At 39.8% G+C, this 18,006-nt stretch overlaps 2 protein-coding genes across 12 annotated transcripts in view; one reads left to right on the top strand and one right to left on the bottom strand.

The window, feature by feature from the left end:
- FUBP1 (far upstream element binding protein 1) overlaps positions 1-9,103 on the top strand; it is a 33,377-nt gene extending 24,274 nt beyond the window's left edge. For all 4 annotated transcript variants that reach the window (XR_003528616.1, XR_003528618.1, XR_003528619.1 and 1 more), the window contains one exon: positions 8,344-9,103. Coding sequence is in view for 1 of the 4 variants with exons in the window: in XM_027649140.1 (XP_027504941.1) it covers positions 8,344-8,361 (18 nt within the window). In the remaining 3 variants the exon portion in view is untranslated. The remainder of the gene's footprint in view (positions 1-8,343) is intronic.
- NEXN (nexilin F-actin binding protein) lies at positions 150-14,579 on the bottom strand. 8 transcript variants are annotated; one of them, XM_027649131.1, is made up of 13 exons: positions 14,491-14,573; positions 13,237-13,428; positions 13,021-13,102; positions 12,786-12,934; positions 11,467-11,508; positions 10,179-10,346; positions 9,926-10,099; positions 7,630-7,815; positions 4,303-4,500; positions 2,747-2,968; positions 1,522-1,707; positions 570-930; positions 150-466 (listed from the first exon to the last, which is right to left on the bottom strand). In XM_027649131.1, exons 1-13 carry the CDS (start codon positions 14,515-14,517, stop codon positions 453-455), a joined length of 2,001 nt encoding a protein of 666 aa, XP_027504932.1. In that variant the 5' UTR covers positions 14,518-14,573; the 3' UTR covers positions 150-452. The 8 variants fall into 8 exon arrangements, with proteins under 8 accessions (XP_027504932.1, XP_027504931.1, XP_027504938.1 ...); XM_027649130.1 differs by having other exon boundaries at positions 4,303-4,503; XM_027649137.1 differs by lacking the exon at positions 13,237-13,428 and having other exon boundaries at positions 14,491-14,579.
- Between the last annotated feature and the right edge of the window lie 3,427 nt (positions 14,580-18,006).

Raw genomic sequence — 18,006 nt, forward strand, 5'->3', positions numbered from 1 at the left:
TTTTATTCTTTAAAAACAGTACACTTGGGTTTCTGAACATCATCAATAAGTATTTCCTTCTGCCAGTTCAGTGCCTCTGGGATAAACCACTTAAATATTCAGTGCTCATGCAAAGTGTACCAACAGACTGACAGCACGACACAGGTTTGCAGGCTGTGTATTCAGCTTTATTCTGTTATGCAGCAGTTGGTCTTGGAATGGGGGAGCACTATTTTAATTCAGCTTTTTCCTTTGTTGATCTTTCATACATTGATCCTTTTTTTTTTTTTAGCCTTTAATACTGATTTTTGCCTTGAGTAGGGAATCCAGACACACTCATAATTCGAAGGTTATTCTGATGCAGGAATGACAAATTAATGCATATCCTTGCTTTCTTTAGTTGGCCCCGTCAGAGAAAGAGATGATGCAGTAAGAAAGTTGAGGGGAAGAAAGATTCCAGCTAAGGTAGAGCATTAGTAGTCATCAGCTAGAAAATACAAGAAGGGTTAAGAGAGAAAGGTAATTAGGTTTTGCTAACAGGAAAGATGCAGAGGAGTGAGAATTGGGCAGATTAAAATGCTAACTCTTACTTTCAATGGTGAGAATGCAGGTGCTGGCAGCTGAGCCTCTGTTGTTGACTGCTTTACACATATATTCCCCTTCGTCTTCTGGGAAGGTTTCTGGCAAGTAAAGGCAATAGGTTTCTCCTCTTTCAATGTACTGATAGTCCTCAGAGTCCTGCAACATCTCCCCCTCAAACCACCACGTAACTTCAGGTTTGGGTTCTCCAGTGATTTTAACTGTGAATCTCACTGGCTCTCCATCAACAACTGAGGTGTTTTTCAGTGACTTCTTGAACCAGGGAGCTCCAGATCGAGCTTGATCCTCCTCATCTTCACAAGTAGAACCATTAATGATGCTTCCCTCTTCTTCTTCTTCCTCTTCTCTTTTCTGTTTTGAAATAAGTCCACTTAGAACATTTAAAGTGGCAATAGCAGCGTGACTGCCAGTGATGCATCTTTGATCACAGACAAGTTATGGTGTTTGTGAGAAGGGGAAGTGCCACACCTGTCCTCACTGGGTCACATATGCCCTGAATCTGGGAGTGCAACAGGCAGGTAAATGCATTTTAATAAGGCTGGAATCTTGGTGTAAAATACAGGCACAAGTGTAGATTCCATTTTCAGACTATTCAAGGGATGCCATGACCTTTCTTAGCAGTGTCTTGTACTCTTCTGGAAATGTTCCAGGCCAGGCTGGATGGGGCTTGGAGCAGCCTGCTCTGCTGAGAGGTGTCCCTGCCCGTGTCAGGGGGTCAGAAATACACGATCTTTAAGGTCCCTTCCAACCCAAACCATTCTTTAATTCCATGAAGGGTAAACACCAAATGCAATTTTTACATTATTTATGTTACCTCAGCAATTCCCAGCAGCTGCTAAAACAAGTGCAAGGTTCCATTTGTGTCTCTGGTAGTGTTGTCATGGGTGATAACCAGAAACAAATGACAGTTAGGTCTGAGGAATGAGACTTTAAAATTTATACCTTCTGTAGGGCGGCATCGATCTCTTTCTGTTCAAACTGCATGCGCAGGAATTTCTGCTCCTCGATCCTCCTCTGCTCCTCCTCCTGCCGGGCTCTGGCCATTTGCTCAAAACGGGCCTTCATGTTCACCTTGTGAGTAAATGGAGCCTCGGATTTCTTGGCTGGTCTCACATCTACATCGTCCTCCTTGGGAAGAAAACGTTCGAAACAGGACTCATTTATTGCCTTTGATATGTGTACGATGGTGAAACTAATTTATGTTCCCACGGTTCTTTTTAACTGAGAAAAGCCACACAAAATCCTGCTTTTTTTCTCAGGTTTGTAATAGTTTATCCCAGGGATAGGGCAAAATACTTGCAAAAGTAATTTAAAAAATGACAGGTAGAAAATACTCCTGGAGTTTTATTCACATGGAAGTTTAATACTTTGTGCCAGTGGTAAATCCTCAGTGACTGAGTTTTATGCCGTGGTGGTAGCGTAGGTTCCACCCCTAAGGTTGATCTTACAGAAACAATTAGCGTCAATCATTAATTTAGAAGCTCAAAACTAAAAGCCAGGCTCTGAGCTGCCCCAGGAGTGAGTGAGTGCTGTGCAGAGGAGCCCAGGGGAGGCTCAGGGCAGGATTGCTGCTGTCACAGGATTGGGCACTGCCACAGAATTGTCACAACAGCTCCCACTGGGCTGGTGGCTCCCAGCCCATTGTGTTGATTGTGCAGACTGATGGCTCCAATTCTTGTTTTTTACCCTCTGAAAAGTGTGAGGTTCCAGTCTGAGCTATAGATAGGTGGGCATCCTCCTCTGCTCTGCCCTGAGGAGTGAGTGAACCTGATAAAAAGACTCCATCTTCAAGTGGTTTTGTTTGGGTTGGGTGTGGGTTTGATTTAATTCATACAGTGGAGAATGAATGAGTTCAGCAGGAGAAGCAGTTTAAGTGCTAAAGGATAATTCTCAGACAGGAATGTTTTAAACCCTCAGGCTGGCAGATCTCAGGTTAAGATGCTGAACTGAGGACTTGGAGCAGAAAAATATCTCTGCTTGACCAGGTGCTGTTTCCTTTAGGGATGCTGGGTGAGATACCCTCAAGCATCCAAGGGGGGAACAGGAAAGAAGGGAAAACATCATTTTAGAAATACAACGAAATTTGATGAAAGCAGCAGCATAGTCCCCTCCTGGATCATTAATGTGCTGGTTAATTACATCATTAACATGCACACAATGAACTCACCTCCTGGAATTTTTCAGCTTCTCTTTCTCTTATTTCTTCATCCATTGCTCTCCTCTTTGCTCGCTCTTCTTCAATCTTCTTCTGTATTTCTTCTTGAGACAACTGTCCTATTTTTTCAAACTTGCTTTTTAAGTTCTTCGCCTGAATAGAACCACTTCTTTTTAGCTTTATTAATTCTTCATATTCTTTGCTGAGCTCAAAAGTTTCACACTCTTCTTCCAGCTGTTCAGAAATCACAGAATGTGTAAGATGGAAAAGGCACTAATTAGCTTTACTCCCCATCCTCCCACAGGAAGGTGCATCTTAAAACACTACAGTTCTCTTGGTTACTAGAAATCAGCAGAGATCTTCTCCCTGTAACATATTTTTGTCATCCCTGTTCTCATGATGACTGCATTTGTATCACCTCTCAACCAGCTGAAGATTTTAAAATGTCTTGTAAGATATCTTCTAAAACACCCTTTGTTCAAGAGTTCCTATCAATAAATGCCCTTCAAAGACTCACAAAACCAGACACCAGAAAACCAGACACCAATATGAAAAACTGAGTTATCCAGGATCCATAAATTCACCTCTACTTACCTGCAATATGATATGAAATAATCTTCTAAACCACAGCTATTTTTTCCTTTTTAAAAGTATTCTTTTTTTTTTCTTTTAATTCAGTAAAAAGCAAATGACATTTCAGGATGTCATGGGTGGAAAAGGAAGGGCAGCTCTGGCTCCTGTAGTCAAACCACATCTGAAGCTGTAATTGCTGATATTTTTCTCCCTCCTTTTATGACCTCTGGCTGATGGTAAAGATTTATTTTAGCTGGATGTCTCTGTCTCCCTTTTTCCCTGGGATGACTTGAGAACATCACAAGCCACAGCCTTTATTACTCACTTGAGCTTTGCTTAACAAAAAAAAAAAAAAAATACAGTCCTTGAACTTTCAAAAGGGAATAATAAAGAATTGCCACCCACAGCCAAATTGAAGTGTAAAGTTCATGACTGGGATGATTTAAACATTTGGAATGTCAAGCAGATCGTGTGTGTGATTTGTACAGTCAACTGTGGCAGTCTTCAAACCCTTGATATACCAATTAGCAAAAGTCCACTGTGTTTCTTTCCTCATTAGTTAACACAGTGTCTCCCTGAGGAAAAGCAGGATTTTTGCTCTTTCCTACCTTTAGTTTTGTATTTTCATTTGGGAACTAAAGATTTCTGTTCTCCCAATACAGTAAATATTGTCTAATTGTTTTAGTAATACTCTAGAGATTTTCAGAAGTGACTGCAACATAAAATTACAAATTTGAAACTGTTGTTTACTTTAAGGGTGGCAAGAGATAAAAACATTTTCCTGGTTAGATTAGTGTTAAAAATATGTCATTACCATTATATACAGTGTTTTCAAAATATGGGTTCTATTTTTCCTTCTTTTCACACAGTATTGAACGTGTCTATTCAACATTTCCCTCAAAGGAATTTTTAGCTACAGTCTTAAACTGAGATTTTAATAATGAACTGAAATGATCTATTCAGAGCATGCTCAACATGTTGTTTGATGTACCAACCTCTCCCATTTCTTGTCTCAGCTGTTGGAATTCTTGCCTTTCCATTTCCAACTTTTGCCGACGCTCTTCTTCCGTGCGTCTCTTCTCTTCTTCCATTTTTTGCCTCAGCAGCTCCTCAAAATTAATTTCCAGTTTCCCAGGTACGAGGGATTCTTGAGAAAATGTTTTAAACATTTCTGGTGATTCATCATCCAGCACCTGCTGGGAATGCAGAGACGAAACCACAACGTTGCTCAGACACTTGTGGGACATAAAGATTTATGTCACAGAAATAGGTGACATATTTTGTGGGTATTCCTCTAATATTGTGGGAAGGAGTGGTTTGGGGGGGTTGTATTTGACTTTAGCTACAGTGCTAAAACTTTAATGAAGATGAAGTATTTTCTGCCCTCTAAATGCACCTTTAGGACCTAAAGCAGTTCATTCTTGTTTCCTTCAGACCATCATTAAACAAAGTGTTTGTGTTTAAACGTCACTGCTCTTAACACTGAAGTGCACAGAGCTGCCATTTCTTTGGAGCAAACTGAATTAAGCAATATAAGCATAAGTAAGGAGAACTGAACAGAATTTTCAGAAGAAACTCATCTCATGCACAAATAGTTTATAAAAGTCCTGTTGCCTGTTTATTGGTTTATAGAACCCCCAACAAGAGCTTCCTCCTTCCCCTGGCCTTGTCTCTGGCTTCCCAGGAGGGTCAGGGTTAGTTGGGTGTTTAGCTGTTGGTTTATCTCACAGACTAATTCCTAGCATGGCAGGGCTTAGGAAAGGCAGCTTTCATTCCTTCCAAAGCAGGGAATGGAAGAAGTAGCATTTTCTCAGTCTGAAGTGCAGTATGACTAAAATCTGAAGCTGGGTGCTGCCAGAATGGCCAGTGGTGACAGTGTGAGTCCTGCAGGAAGGTCAAAACAACTCCTTGCCAAAGCTTCCACTTGTGTGTGTCTGGGCATGGACCTGGACAAACTTGCTGACAGATTGTCCCAGCAGGAATGGTCTGGAGATAAATGTGAGCTGAGCTCGGGTCCTGGCCCACAACTCTGAGCTGATGTGCTTTGGGCTTCATCGGGGCGTGTTTGAAAAGCCTCGGGGCAAACGTGGAAGGCTCAGTGTGCCCTGAGTTGTAGCCATTCCCAACAGCAGGAATCAGTCAAATGCTGGAAACAATTAAAGCAGCAAATTTCCACTGGAGAAGGTGTTGTGGCTACCTTCATAAAGGAACAGAAACTAAACATTTTTTAAGAGTCTTTGACAATCCCTCTTCTCTTTATTGCTGCTCACTGCCATGGAACCCACACCTTTTGCTGCTGTTGATGCCATCTTAGTTCACATCTCTGTCTCGACCTACTTGGCCCATATCCTTTTTATTTGCCACAGCTCTTTCAGTAGTTTTTTAGCCCAATCCCACTCAAATTCTGCTATTCACTACAGATATCCTTCAGATTTTCCCTCTGAGTAATTTTACAGTTGGACTTCAGCCCCACCATTCCTTCCATTCTTCATTTGCTTTGTGTAATATGAGCACATTCGTTGAAATTGTGTCATGGAAAAGTGAAGTCTAAAAACAAAGCTGTAAACTATTTCCTTCAATGAAAACAATGCCACATAGTTTTTGGAGGCTAACCATGTTTAAATTAGCCAAGAAACATGAAACTGTCTTGTGATGCCCTGGTCCTTGTGCTTATCCCTTCAAGGAGACACAGACCCTGAGGGAGCAGGAGGGGGGTGTTAACTCAGGATTTGCTCACGGGTGTTCAAAAGCTGGGCCTGTGAGCAAACACTGAAGCTGCTGCTCTGTATTTCTGACTATGAAAAGACAGAGAACCAGTTTATTGGTGGTTAAAAACCACAAAGATTCAGCTGAGTTGTGTGAGGTACAAAGCCCCTGTGGTTAGTTCAGTCAGTATTTTAGCCGTATTTTGTGAAATGAGGCCATACTTTTTTTTCCCTGCAAAGTGGGAAGAGTTGGTGGTGAGAAACATTCCTGTAACAATCCCAGTTTGCAGCACAGTCAGCCAATATTCCCAGGGCAAACAGGGACTGAGAGAAAGTAGAATTTTTCTTTATTATTTCTACTAAGGTTCTTTTTGCAGTCTCTAACAGAACGAGACTGATGGGGATGAGAGATCCCTGTTTCAGTCTGAAAGCTCATACTGGGGGTGGGGAGCTTAGATTTTCAGTTAATTTTTTTAATTAGTGACCATTTTCAGTGCCTGTAGTCACAGTGCACAGTCTCTGTGCTGCAGCTAATGGATTAAACCCATTTAATCAGTGAGGTTATTGCTGCACTGAGGCTGAAAAAAGTGTTTCTCAAGAAAACAAGAAAAACCAGACACATGTCCTTGCTTCTTTAGTTCTCTGCTGGCTTTTCATAAAATAACTGGGTTATTCCACAGTTCTGTACTGGCCAGTCCTGCCCTTCCTTTTGCAACAAACACTACTTTGTTTTAGTTTCTGTTTGGGTGATTTAATATTGTATTTCCTAATATCCACCAGTAAGTAACTGGCTTATACCCACAAGCCTGCTGAGACTTGAGGTGGTTGGAGTAAGGATGAAGACTGCACTCAAAAGCTCCATGCTAGGGGGTTTTTTAAATAAATAATATTGTTGCCACCCTCTGAAATTGGGTATCTCCCTCTACTTTCAGCTTATGTCAGTCCTAAGCCTGAAAATTTGTCTTCTGCATCATCTTAACTCAAACTTTAGAAGTCCTTGCATGTCACAGAGATCTGCATTTGTCTCAGGAAGACTCGTATTAAAATTCTTCTGATGGAAAATGCCACGAGTTACTTTTTGTGTTGAAATACTTCAAAAGCTACATTTCAGTCAGCTGGGTTCAGCCTTCTCCATTTTTCCTTCCTAAAGAGCCCCAGGTGACTGGATAATTCATTGCTCTGACTGGGATACCATTAATTGTGCTCCAGCTGTAAGAGATGATTGCTGGACACCCTGTAAAGGTGTGAGAGAAACCCAGAGCTGGTTAAAGAATTGCTCTTCCCCCAAAAAAAAAACCCAACAAACCCTCTATGAGAACATTTTGCTTTCCAAGTTGGTTGCATCTGGCATAATAATACCCACTGGATGGAATCTCTGGGTTTGACTAAATCAGTTGGAATCTCTCCAGGCTGGGTGTGAGGAGGGATTGTTGGGTGAGGATTTTGGGTAAATGAACCTGATTAGTTACCCCATCACCTGCTAATGAGTGGGGAGGGGAACTAATGAAGGAAGGAATTGAAGCAAACATTCCTAACTCCATTTAAAGCTTTTTGCCAGAGTTTCTTTCCAGTTTGTTTGAACCTTAGGTAACAATGCACTAAAGCAGAATCCCCTACCATGTTCTTCCTCGCTTCAGCAAATGCTCTTTTCTCCTCCTCTATGCGTCTCCTCGCTTCCTCCTCTGCTTTCCTCTTCTCCTCTTCTCTCCTCTGTCTTTCCATCTCCTCAAAACTGAGTCGGAGTTTCCCAGGGCGGAATTCTTTAACAGAATTTTCAGATTCTTCATCCCCACCTTCATTTATCTTCAGAGAAAGGGGGAGAGGAAAAATTAGAAAGGACTTAACCCAAACATAAAAATATTCTTTATAGTGAATAAATACTCCATTAATTCCTTTCTGATCTCTTATAAATGTTGTTTTCTCCTTGAGGAAAAAATATAGCAAGAGTTTGGTTCCTAAGAGAAACATTTTAATCTTGGTTTTAGCCAAGGGAGGGAGAAGGGAAATTTTCAGTATCCTGTCTATCAGTATCTATAGTTTTCAAAAATCTGTTGGGTGTGTAATTCAAAGAATTATCAGGAAAAGGCTGGACAGTTAAGTATTTACTTTGTGGTCTTGGGGTTGGATCTTTACTGTAAATCACTCCCTATTCAATTTATTTACATCACTTCCATAGACCTTTATACCATCAAGTCTTTTTGTTGGCATAGAAATTTTTCTCACCAGTGCACCAGTTGAAAAAATGCTGTAGAGTCTTATAGAAAAACTGAATCAATTAATTAACATTTTGCTATTATTCCAGACTGAGATTTTTATTTCTTTTCTTTTTAGCCATTTAATCATCACTGAAGAAAGGGAACTGAGATACTGTGATCTCTTCACAGTAGCTTGTCTCCAGTGAACGCTCACCTGCTAAGAGGAGCCTGTGCTCTGCAAACTGCAATCAAGGACAAAACACCAAACCCCCTCCAGAGGACACCCCAGAGTACCTGAGAAAAATTTTTACTTCCAATTTTGGCAACCACTGCCTAGCAGATAAAGCCAGATGTTAGAAGATTTCTTTTGATGCAGACAATTTGTACATTATTTTATACTGGTTGGTAAATAAAAGCATAGACATGAGGGTGGGGGTGGGAACTGAAGCTCAGTTAGAGCAGCTCGTGACCCCAAGGAGTTCACCCTGTCATTGTCTTCCCTCTCCTTTGCTGCCCAACCCCAGACAAAAAGAGAAAGGTGCATTGTGGCATAATGACAATGTTATTGGTGAGAACAAGTTAAGGGATTTGGTGGAGGTGAAGCAGTAAACTACAATTTGGGTATCTGCCTAACCCCAGAACCCTCTCAGTGGGGACCAGCTGAGAATTTCTGTGTTTCAGCTTTCTGGAGGTTCTGTGGTGTTGGGTTTGTTTAGGATTGTCTGTGTAGAATATGCATTTCTTGAATGTTTCTGAAGTATAGTCAATATAATGATCTTGATCTGTTTGTCTGAGAATGTCCATTCAATAATTGCAGTCTGTTGAAGTTAGCAAATTCCTATAAATAATATTTTCCCAATTTTTGCAGAAGATTAAAAAAACTCATTTCTCATTAATCTTGTTTGTATGTGATTTTTTTATGTGAATTAACAAAGTCAGAGTGATCATGACTGTACAGGGGGAAAGTATTCAAATACAGAACTTGAGAAATGCTTTTGGCAATGGAATGTGGTAAAAATGAGGAAATACAGAACTAAACTGTCTGGTGGATCTGTGTTTAACAGTGAGTGTGTGATTCCTTCAGTGTGATCCAAGAACAAACTACAGTGAGGTCTGTTTAGAGGTGACCTAAAGTAACTCTGCCTCATGATAAAGAACACATATGGAGGTGGTTCTGCAAGTAATATAAACCAGGAATTGTGAGCTACATTTCTGACAGTTTGGGGACTTGATTAAGTCACTTACAGTGTGTTGTTTATGTCAATATATACGAGGGAGCTGAGCTGATCTGTCTTTTTTGCCCTTTCTTCCTAAGAGGAGAGTTGTAATTGATGTTTACTTCTATCATGTTTACAAATAAATATGGAAATAAGAAACGGGATTCTGTTCCTGCAGAATGTTTGCATCAAAACCTGGTCACTGGAACATCTGCAGCACTAATTAAGAACACAACAGACAGTAATCTTTGTGAAGACTTACAGCTGAAGGGATTACAAAGTGTAGATATCAAACCTGCTGAGGTGGCTGGCAAAATTCAAGCACCTGTATTTGTGGGGTTGACTAAAGGAATGTGGAAAGTGTGACGAGATACTGTGATTAGTGAGCTAAGGCTAAAAATGCATCTTGCAGAAAGGCATTTTCAGACTCTTAACAGCTCGAAATGCAGTTGAGGAGTAAGAAAAAAGCAGGACCGTGTTGAGGGGCAGCCCTGCCCTCACCATTTGCTGTCTGGCCTCCTCAAAGGCCCGCCTCTCCTCCTGCAGCCGCTGCCGGGCCTCCTCCTCCGCCTGCCGCCTCTGGCTCTCCTGCCTTTGCCTCTCCAGCTCCTCGAATGTCACCTTCAGCTTCCCGGGAGACACAGACTCCGGGGGGCCACTGCTTTCATTCTCACCCTGGGTAAGGAAAATGAAACAGTTGTATCTTAAGCTGACAAATATCTGCTCTGTGGGTGTTTTGGGATGGGGGGTTTACCGTGACAAACGAAAGGCACTTGGTTTCCTTCAGGGATTGGGTTTCATTCTTCCTTTCTTCCTCCTCTGCTCTCTCCTTTCCTGGGCTCTCACAGTTTATTTTCACCTTCCCAGGTGTCTTGGTGGGTTTCACAGGCACTACTGTAACTAGGAGTGAATCATCCCCTTCCTGTCCAGAAAGATATTTGTTAGATATTACATAAATAAACTCATTTCTTAATGAAACTGCTGGTTTAACCTGTGTGCACCAAAGCTTCCAAAAGATTTACTTGTACTGAGTATTAACCACAAGAATAAATCCAACTGCCTGTGGCACTCCCTGCTTTTCTTGTAATAGCTGAAGAGTGTCAAGACTGAATTATAGTTTAAACATAACTGCTGGGGAAACTCCTTGATTTCTTTACATATTTTCACTAACTGTTAGTTACAAAAACTCATGGGTTGGAAAAGAACAGGTGTAATTTGGAACACACAGCAATTGTAACCACACTCTACTTCCAGTTTTAACATTTATCATGTAAAGGAAATACTGTGGCTGGAATAAGCCAGTGGCTCTAGAGAGCAATTTGTAATTTCTCAGGCACAGTAATTGCTTTTTGAAGGAAGTTGCTGATTCAAAGCTGTTTTTGCAACTTACTTGCCAAGATACATTTTACCTATTTTTTTCCCCCCCACAGAATACCATGATTAACAGGGACACTGTCAAATAAGTTAAAGCTAATGGATTTTGGGGGGTATTTTTTGCTTTCCAAAACTGTAGTAGGAGTGTGATTTTCTTGTGTTAGTAAAAGACAATAGGACCTTTGGACCCAGCTTTTTGAAATTAAACATTTATTTTCAAGACTTAAAATCCAAATGGTAAATCAGTCAATTAAAAAAAAAAAAGTTAACTGAGTGAGGTGTTCAAACATCTGTATGTTGTCAGAAGCCCCTTTTAATTTCAAGTTTAAGGCAAAGAGCTTTTAAGATGATTCTTTCCAAAGCCAGAGGACTTAGAGTATCATTACCAATATATATCAAATAATTCTGGTGGCTTTGAATATTTACATTTTAGATCTTTTTAACTAACCACAAAGTGTCCACAGTGCAGGCTCTTTTTCAAAATTCAATATACTGATTTCAAGAACAGGCATATAGTTCCATATACTCTAAAAATTTGTGAGCTCCTTGGTTGAACTTTAAGCAGGTATCTGTGTGCCCTTTTCAAAGTTTTCCCAACCCAAATTACAATAATAAAACAAAAGTGAATAAAAATGTAGGTGAACATTTCTTTAAAAAAATCTGATTACCTCAGCTGCTGATTCAGTTCCCGTATTGTTAAAGTCCTCAATCTATTAAATGAGAATTTCATAGCATTACATTACTTTGGCTCTTTGCCTTAGAGCTGCAAACACAGAACTGGAAATTCTTTTTGTATCAGAGATATGTAGGTAGCACTTAAATTCCCAGGGGTGATAAGGACTGGACCTTGGCTGGAATGCTTGTGGAGGAAGAGGCAACATGACATAAAACATCCTGGGGAAAATATGCTACAGCATTTTAACAGGGCAGGGCTGAACTGAGAGGTGTACTTGAGATGTCCAGTCTTCATTTAAGCATTCCAGAATTGTGTGAAACAGAAACAAAACAAAACAAACAAAATAAAAAAGCAAACAAAGGCAAAACCAAACAAAAGCAAAAACCACCAAAGCCAAACGCTGCGTTTGCTTCACGTTAATTCTAAAATTCTACAGGTATGTACTTCTGCCTTGCAGAGTAGATTAAAAATATGGTAGATACATTGCCAGTTAAAAGCACAGTTGTAACAATGTTAAAAGCCTTAGTAGAAAACACTGCCTGAAAACTGACTCCTCCTAGTTTTCATTTCTTAGAACAAATTCACACCTAAGTTAAGTATTACTGTCGTTTGGTTCAATAAAAGTTGGCCCATGTTTTTAGTGTATCATTTAGTGTATCGCTCACTCTCACTGCAGTGTCTGTAGCACTGAAGAAAACTTGCAAAAGGAATTACTATGACACCCACTTACTAAATTCTACAAAAGGCAGAGTTTGCTTTATTGGCATCAGCAAAAGTTGCAGTCTGTTCATATATATATGCAGTGATGGTCCACAAAGTGGCAAAGGAATAAAAAGATCTGGATCTTCATGGTTTATGATTTTTGCTGCATTAATGCCGTCTCATTTTGTCTGCCACTGGCATTTTCTTGCTACTTCTTGCTTGCCTTAGTTCAAGTATCACTGAACTGTATTCACTAACTTAAAAGTAAGAGTTGGTAAAATATAAGAAACATTTTCAGATTAGTTCAGCAAACACTGTGAACTCTTGTTTGCATAGGACACCAAAATTTGTGCCTGGTTCCTGCCACGTTTTTGCCTGCCTGGTTTCATCTGTAGCTCAGTTTTAGAGCTTAAAAAAAGATTTACTGTAAAGAAGTGAAGAGGAAGAGTCTCTGAACGTTATTTCCCACCTCCATCCCACTGAGCATCTCCCACGTAAATCACCACTGTCAGAAATCTTAAGATTGAATCTTTCTGATCAATACACAACTTTAATTTGTGGCTGTTTGCTTCCAATTATACCCTGCCTGGTGTGATCAGATCAACATACCTCCTGGGCTTTTCTGGCTAATTCTCTTTGAATTTTTCTTTTCTCAATCATGTCTTGTTCGATTCTGCGCTTTCTTTCTTCTTCCATTCTTTTTCTTTCTTCTTCTTGCCTTTGCTTCTCCATTTCTGCAAATTTGCCTTTAACAGTCCCTGTGGATGTGAAATGCACTGATAAATACTTTCATCTAATACTTGTCAGGTGAATTATGGGGTCTTTAAAGTTGGCCCTCTCTTACCTATTAGTTTTGGGACATAACCTTTTTCTGTTTTAGATAACTTGGTGTCATCATCTTCATCAGATGCGAGCAGTTCTTTCATCTAGTTGATGAAACACAGAAAGTAAACTCTCTTTATAACTAATAAAATCCCAATATGAATGTCTTAAAATCATGTGAATAGATTTTCAGGCAGAATATCAAATATTAACACAAAATATTAGCAAAGAAAATAACCTCCTGCTTTCTCCTGTTCCATTCTCTCTCTCTAACATATTGTTCTTTTCTTCTTTGCTTTTCATCTCTAGATCTCCTTTGATTTCTTTCTTCCCTTGCTTTTTGCATTGCTTCAAATTTATCCTTTACATCACCCTTGTGAAGCTTGGGCACATAGGACTTTTGGACGGGTTTAGATGAAGAAAGCAGAATCTTGGTGAAGATATAGAAGAAATGAAGATAAGAAAAAAAAAAGAAAAGTTGAAGAAGATGGACAGAAATATTCTGAGAGATTGGATTAGAAAGAATGTGAGAACATAAAACAGAAGTGCAGTTGATATTAGGAACTTTGTACCATGAGCCATCGTCAATTAAACCATAAATAGCAATAAATACTAAAATAACCAAAACAACATTTAGCATTACATTAAACTGAGGCTATAAGCAATTGCAATGAAGAGCTGCACAAATAAGTATAAGAACTGTGTGAATGTACATTCTCAGGTACTGGGGCTTTAAACATTAATTACAGATTTAGATTGTTGCTTTCAATCCTAAGCAGCCACCAAAGAGCCCCTCTGCCCCCAACACTTTAAACAGATATAAAGTCATAGGTGTATAATACAATATGTATGGGGGGGTTTCTGCAACACTTCAACAGCCATATAGAGTTTTTTAAAATAAATAGTAGGATTTCTTAACTTCAAACTCTCAGTGCATGACATGCTCACTTTCTTAATATTTAGGAAACAGAGAATCCCAGTGATTTTATGTTATAAAGTGCAAAGATTGCAGGACTCTGATACAGCAAATGGACATTTCTTTGCCAGTGCTGCTCTCTGGGTGCCCAAACAGCAGGAGAAGTTCCCCCTTCTGCTGGGAAGTTTTCTCTTTTTACGGTGATGATGACAGGAATGTTCTCAATAAAGTAATAAAGACTGAGAAAACTGGCTGAAAACATTCCATGTTTCATATTTTTTCACCTTTCACCAGGTGACTTGTTGTCCAGAATTTCCCCACCAACACTGAAAGTTTCTTTGTATTTTGTTGCCTTTATTTTGTCTTCCCCCTGTATGTTTTTCTAATAACAGTAAGAACATAATTCACAGACTATATCAAATCTTAAGTTACAAGTCCCCTTCCATTGTCTTAAAATAACAGCAATACCAGCATTCCAGTATAATTGTCTATTACAATTTTTCTGTAATTATTACTTTTACAAGCATCAGTAGTAAATCATTCCATTGCTTTGATGACTTTAAAATGGGTACCTACCTCAGTTTTCTGTGCAATGTCATTCATGGTTACTGTACTGTGCTCTGCACCTGGTATGTTTTAAGATTGCTTTCAGTTTCTACCTGAAAGAAACAGTTGTAGTTATATTCCTTCCTTTTCCTTTTAAATGATGCTTTAACCATCTTCCTGTAAATAAGGTTGCATAGGCTGAAATCAATGTATCACAATTTCACTTGGTCCTCTGAGGCTTTTGAAGACATGAATAGGTTCTAAGTATGCCACAGTAATTAAAAGAACAAGCTTATGATTCACTATTCATGCTCATAACTCCTCTATATAGTTCTAGATATTGGGTTTTAATTTCCATTTGAAAAAAAAAAAAAACAACAAAAACCACTTGGAGCCAAGCTCTGGTGTTGTTAGAAATTTTAAAGTGCACTGTATTTATTAGAAACCAAACAGAAAGGCACTTCAAGTTCAGGGCAAGCCTTTGCCTTTTCTTTTTGCTTTTCCTTCTTCCCCCACCCACCCTTTCCTTTTTTTTTTCACTTTCCAGTCTATCAGAGCTTGTAGGAGAAAAGAAACCATAACTTGTCTGCAGTGCTCCTGCTGTCTGTCCTGTATCAATCCTCTGAGTGCCAGGATAGCCTAAAAAACTCGCTGTGCCAAACATGGTGCAAACAAAGGGACTCTAAAGACTTGAAGTAAAAATGCTGGAAAAGTAACATTTTACTAATGGAAGGGACTTGTCGTTTGTGGTTTAGAGGAACTGAAGTCAGAGCATTTTATGATATGGAAAGTTAAGTTCTTAGGAGTTCTTGTTCTTTAAGTTCTCTAATTCTGAATTACAAACAGATTGTAACTGTGGAAATTTCTATGTGGTTTTAAAAATAATTAATAATAAGAGTTGTTTTCATGCAAACTCTTCAAAACCACACCGATGTCACCAATGCTCACCAGCTCTGCTGGAGCTGTACAGACTGGATGGAATTCTGAGGTGTCATGGGATGCTTTTCCAAATGAAAGCAGTCACAACATGAGACAAGAGCATTTAGCCACCAGTGCCTGCCCTGATTTACAAATTCTAAACTCTTCAAATTTGTCTTCAACAGAGATGTTCTGCAGCACACTTGGGTGTTCCCTTTTGACAAATTAGTCTGGAAAGTCACAGCACCACCCCTCAGTCCCCAGTGAGAGCTGACAAACACCTCCTTTGCACACTGAGAGGAATCCAGGGCATTTGGGTTCTCACTTGTGAACACATGAACATAAAATCACTAGTGGTGGTTCCCACTGAGACTGTATCAGATGAGCAAGAGCAGGTTAAACTTCTGTTGAGTCTAGAGAGGCAGATAATTCCATCAGCATTCCGTGCTCTCGGGGTCCCTACAGGCTCAAACCCACCTCTGTGTGCCATGCAGGGTTTGCAGTCTCTGTGAGCTCCAGCTGACCTCTCATGCATGTAAATAAAATCCCCACTGTGATCAGTATAACCTTAAAACTACTTAAGATCTCATTTTTATAAGTGGGTCTTAGAGAAAGTTCTCTGTTCTCTTCTTTTGCTACTCTGCTTTTTGAATTGCTCCTTCCCCTCTTGTGGCTGACAGCATTTGGCCTTGTGCTGCAAACACAGCAGTGACTGACAGGTTTAGTGCAGGAGCCCACCAGAAAACAAAGGAATGTCATGCATTGGTGCAATCCATGCACTGCAGTAGCCTGGGACATGGAGACCTGGCAGCCCTCACACAGGGCTGGAGCAGAGAAGTAAGTCCCAAAGATAATATTTCCCAAGAAATTCCATTTCACCTGAATGCCTCAGGAGAAGGACACCACTAACCTTCACTGCAGCAACAAACCCAGTTGATGTGGCTTCATCTTAAAGTCATTTGAAAACAGACCTTTCCAATGTCTCATTTATTGTGTGCAATTAATTGTAAGAAGATGTTTATGAGTCAAGACTTTGTCTTGAACCTTCCTGATAGCTGCAATTGCCTGAACCCCTTGACAGTGGGATAACAAATCTGAAATTTTCTTTAAAAGTGCAAATGTTGGAAGTAATTTTCCATGTGGATTCCTGCTGTCTGAACTTCCAAAAGTGTGCCAGTCCAACAGGCCGTTGGCCTAGAGGATGGCAGAGCTGTTCCTGCCATGTGGAATGCTGCCATATCTGCTATTACTTTGGGCTGCTTTCCAGTTTGTTGGCATCACCAGCTCTTAATATGTTTGAAGGTTAGCCAGCTGGCTCCGTGGCATTTTGCCTCTGCAAGTCATCCTACCTGCACCTTTGATGCTGAGAGATATGGCTATAAAGCAGCAGGGCATTGCTAAACATGACACCAGCCATGTTTGCACTTTCATCCCTCTCTGTGGCCATTAAGCCTCAGCAGGACCAGCAGCAGGACACACCTTGGGCACCCCTCGAGGCAGAGCAGCAAATTCCAATGAAGACAACCCAAAATGTTTAAGAAAAAAAAGGAACACTCCTTGAGTTTTGGCTTGTGTGGCAGTGACCACTGCTCCAGGAACTACAGCTGTGGCCTGAAGCTCCTTTGGATCTGCCTGGTCACCAGGAGAGGCTCACAGTCCAGGTCTTGTTGCTGAGAAAACCCAAGTGGCTACATCAAGAAATCCTGACACCTACATGTCATGGAAGAACAGTGACTTCCTAACCTGCCAGTAGCTTTGCAAAAGTATGCAGTAATAAATTTGCCAACCCAAGAAACCTTGACCTACTAACTCCCTTTTGAGATGAACCAGTTACATTTTTAAGCTGTGTGTATATGCATATGTATTCTTGCTTTGCAGTAAGAATTTTCCCCCAGAGCCCATCTAATAAAAGTAATGCTTATTCTTTTAGGCAACACAAATCTACTTGTATAGATACTTCAGAAACTATTTTGCTTCCTATTATGAAGCTTAAGGTGCAGTCTCATCTTTTATTTCCCAAGTTCAGCATATCTCAGGAGAAGCTATAAGAGCTCCTTACTGAAGCTTCTCACTCACTCAAAAAAAAAAAATCTCAAAGTTCAAGTGAAAATTTAATACAAAGCCAATAATGCACAGGAAACTAGGCAACAGATTAGAAATATTCTGTAAAAAAATGTTTTCAATTATCTTATTTGTTTGCTGTAAATGATAAGCAATCACCTCCAATATGAGCTGACATGAAAAGTGCTGTTTTGATCACAGCACTTTTTCAATTTTTCATGCAGCCTCCCTAAAACCTTACTTCAGGCAAAAGAAAGTGAACACAAAAAGCCAAAACGTTCAGGGGACACAGGTTTGATGGCTCACAAGTCCTAAAATTCATCTCCTTAAATTTAATTAATTTCCATTTCTGTAAGGAGGTCAGAGTCCTCAATTGATACCAAAAAAAAAAAAAAAAAGTTGTGCAGCTTTAACCAGATTAAAAAAAAAAAGCAAAACAAAACAAAAAACAACAGACTTCCCATAAATAATAAAATTCCCTTTCTTTAAAAAAAATTCTTGATTTTCAGAGGTGTGATTAACATCCTCACAGGAGACATGACGAATATCAGCATTTCCCTGGACTGA

This window comes from Corapipo altera, unplaced genomic scaffold (genome assembly GCF_003945725.1).
Source record: "Corapipo altera isolate COAL_440 unplaced genomic scaffold, ASM394572v1 112, whole genome shotgun sequence".
Classification (NCBI taxonomy): Eukaryota; Metazoa; Chordata; class Aves; order Passeriformes; family Pipridae; genus Corapipo; species Corapipo altera.

Bases quoted from the DNA above. Each gene is read 5' to 3' on its own strand.
- NEXN (XM_027649130.1), bottom strand. From the start codon at position 14,517: ATGAATGACATTGCACAGAAAACTGAG. The intron at 12,935-13,020 runs GTAAGAGAGGGC...TCACATCCACAG, and splicing joins TTATGTCCCAAAACTAATAG to GGACTGTTAAAGGCAAATTT. The intron at 11,509-12,785 runs GTATGTTGATCT...CTCATTTAATAG, and splicing joins TAGCCAGAAAAGCCCAGGAG to ATTGAGGACTTTAACAATAC.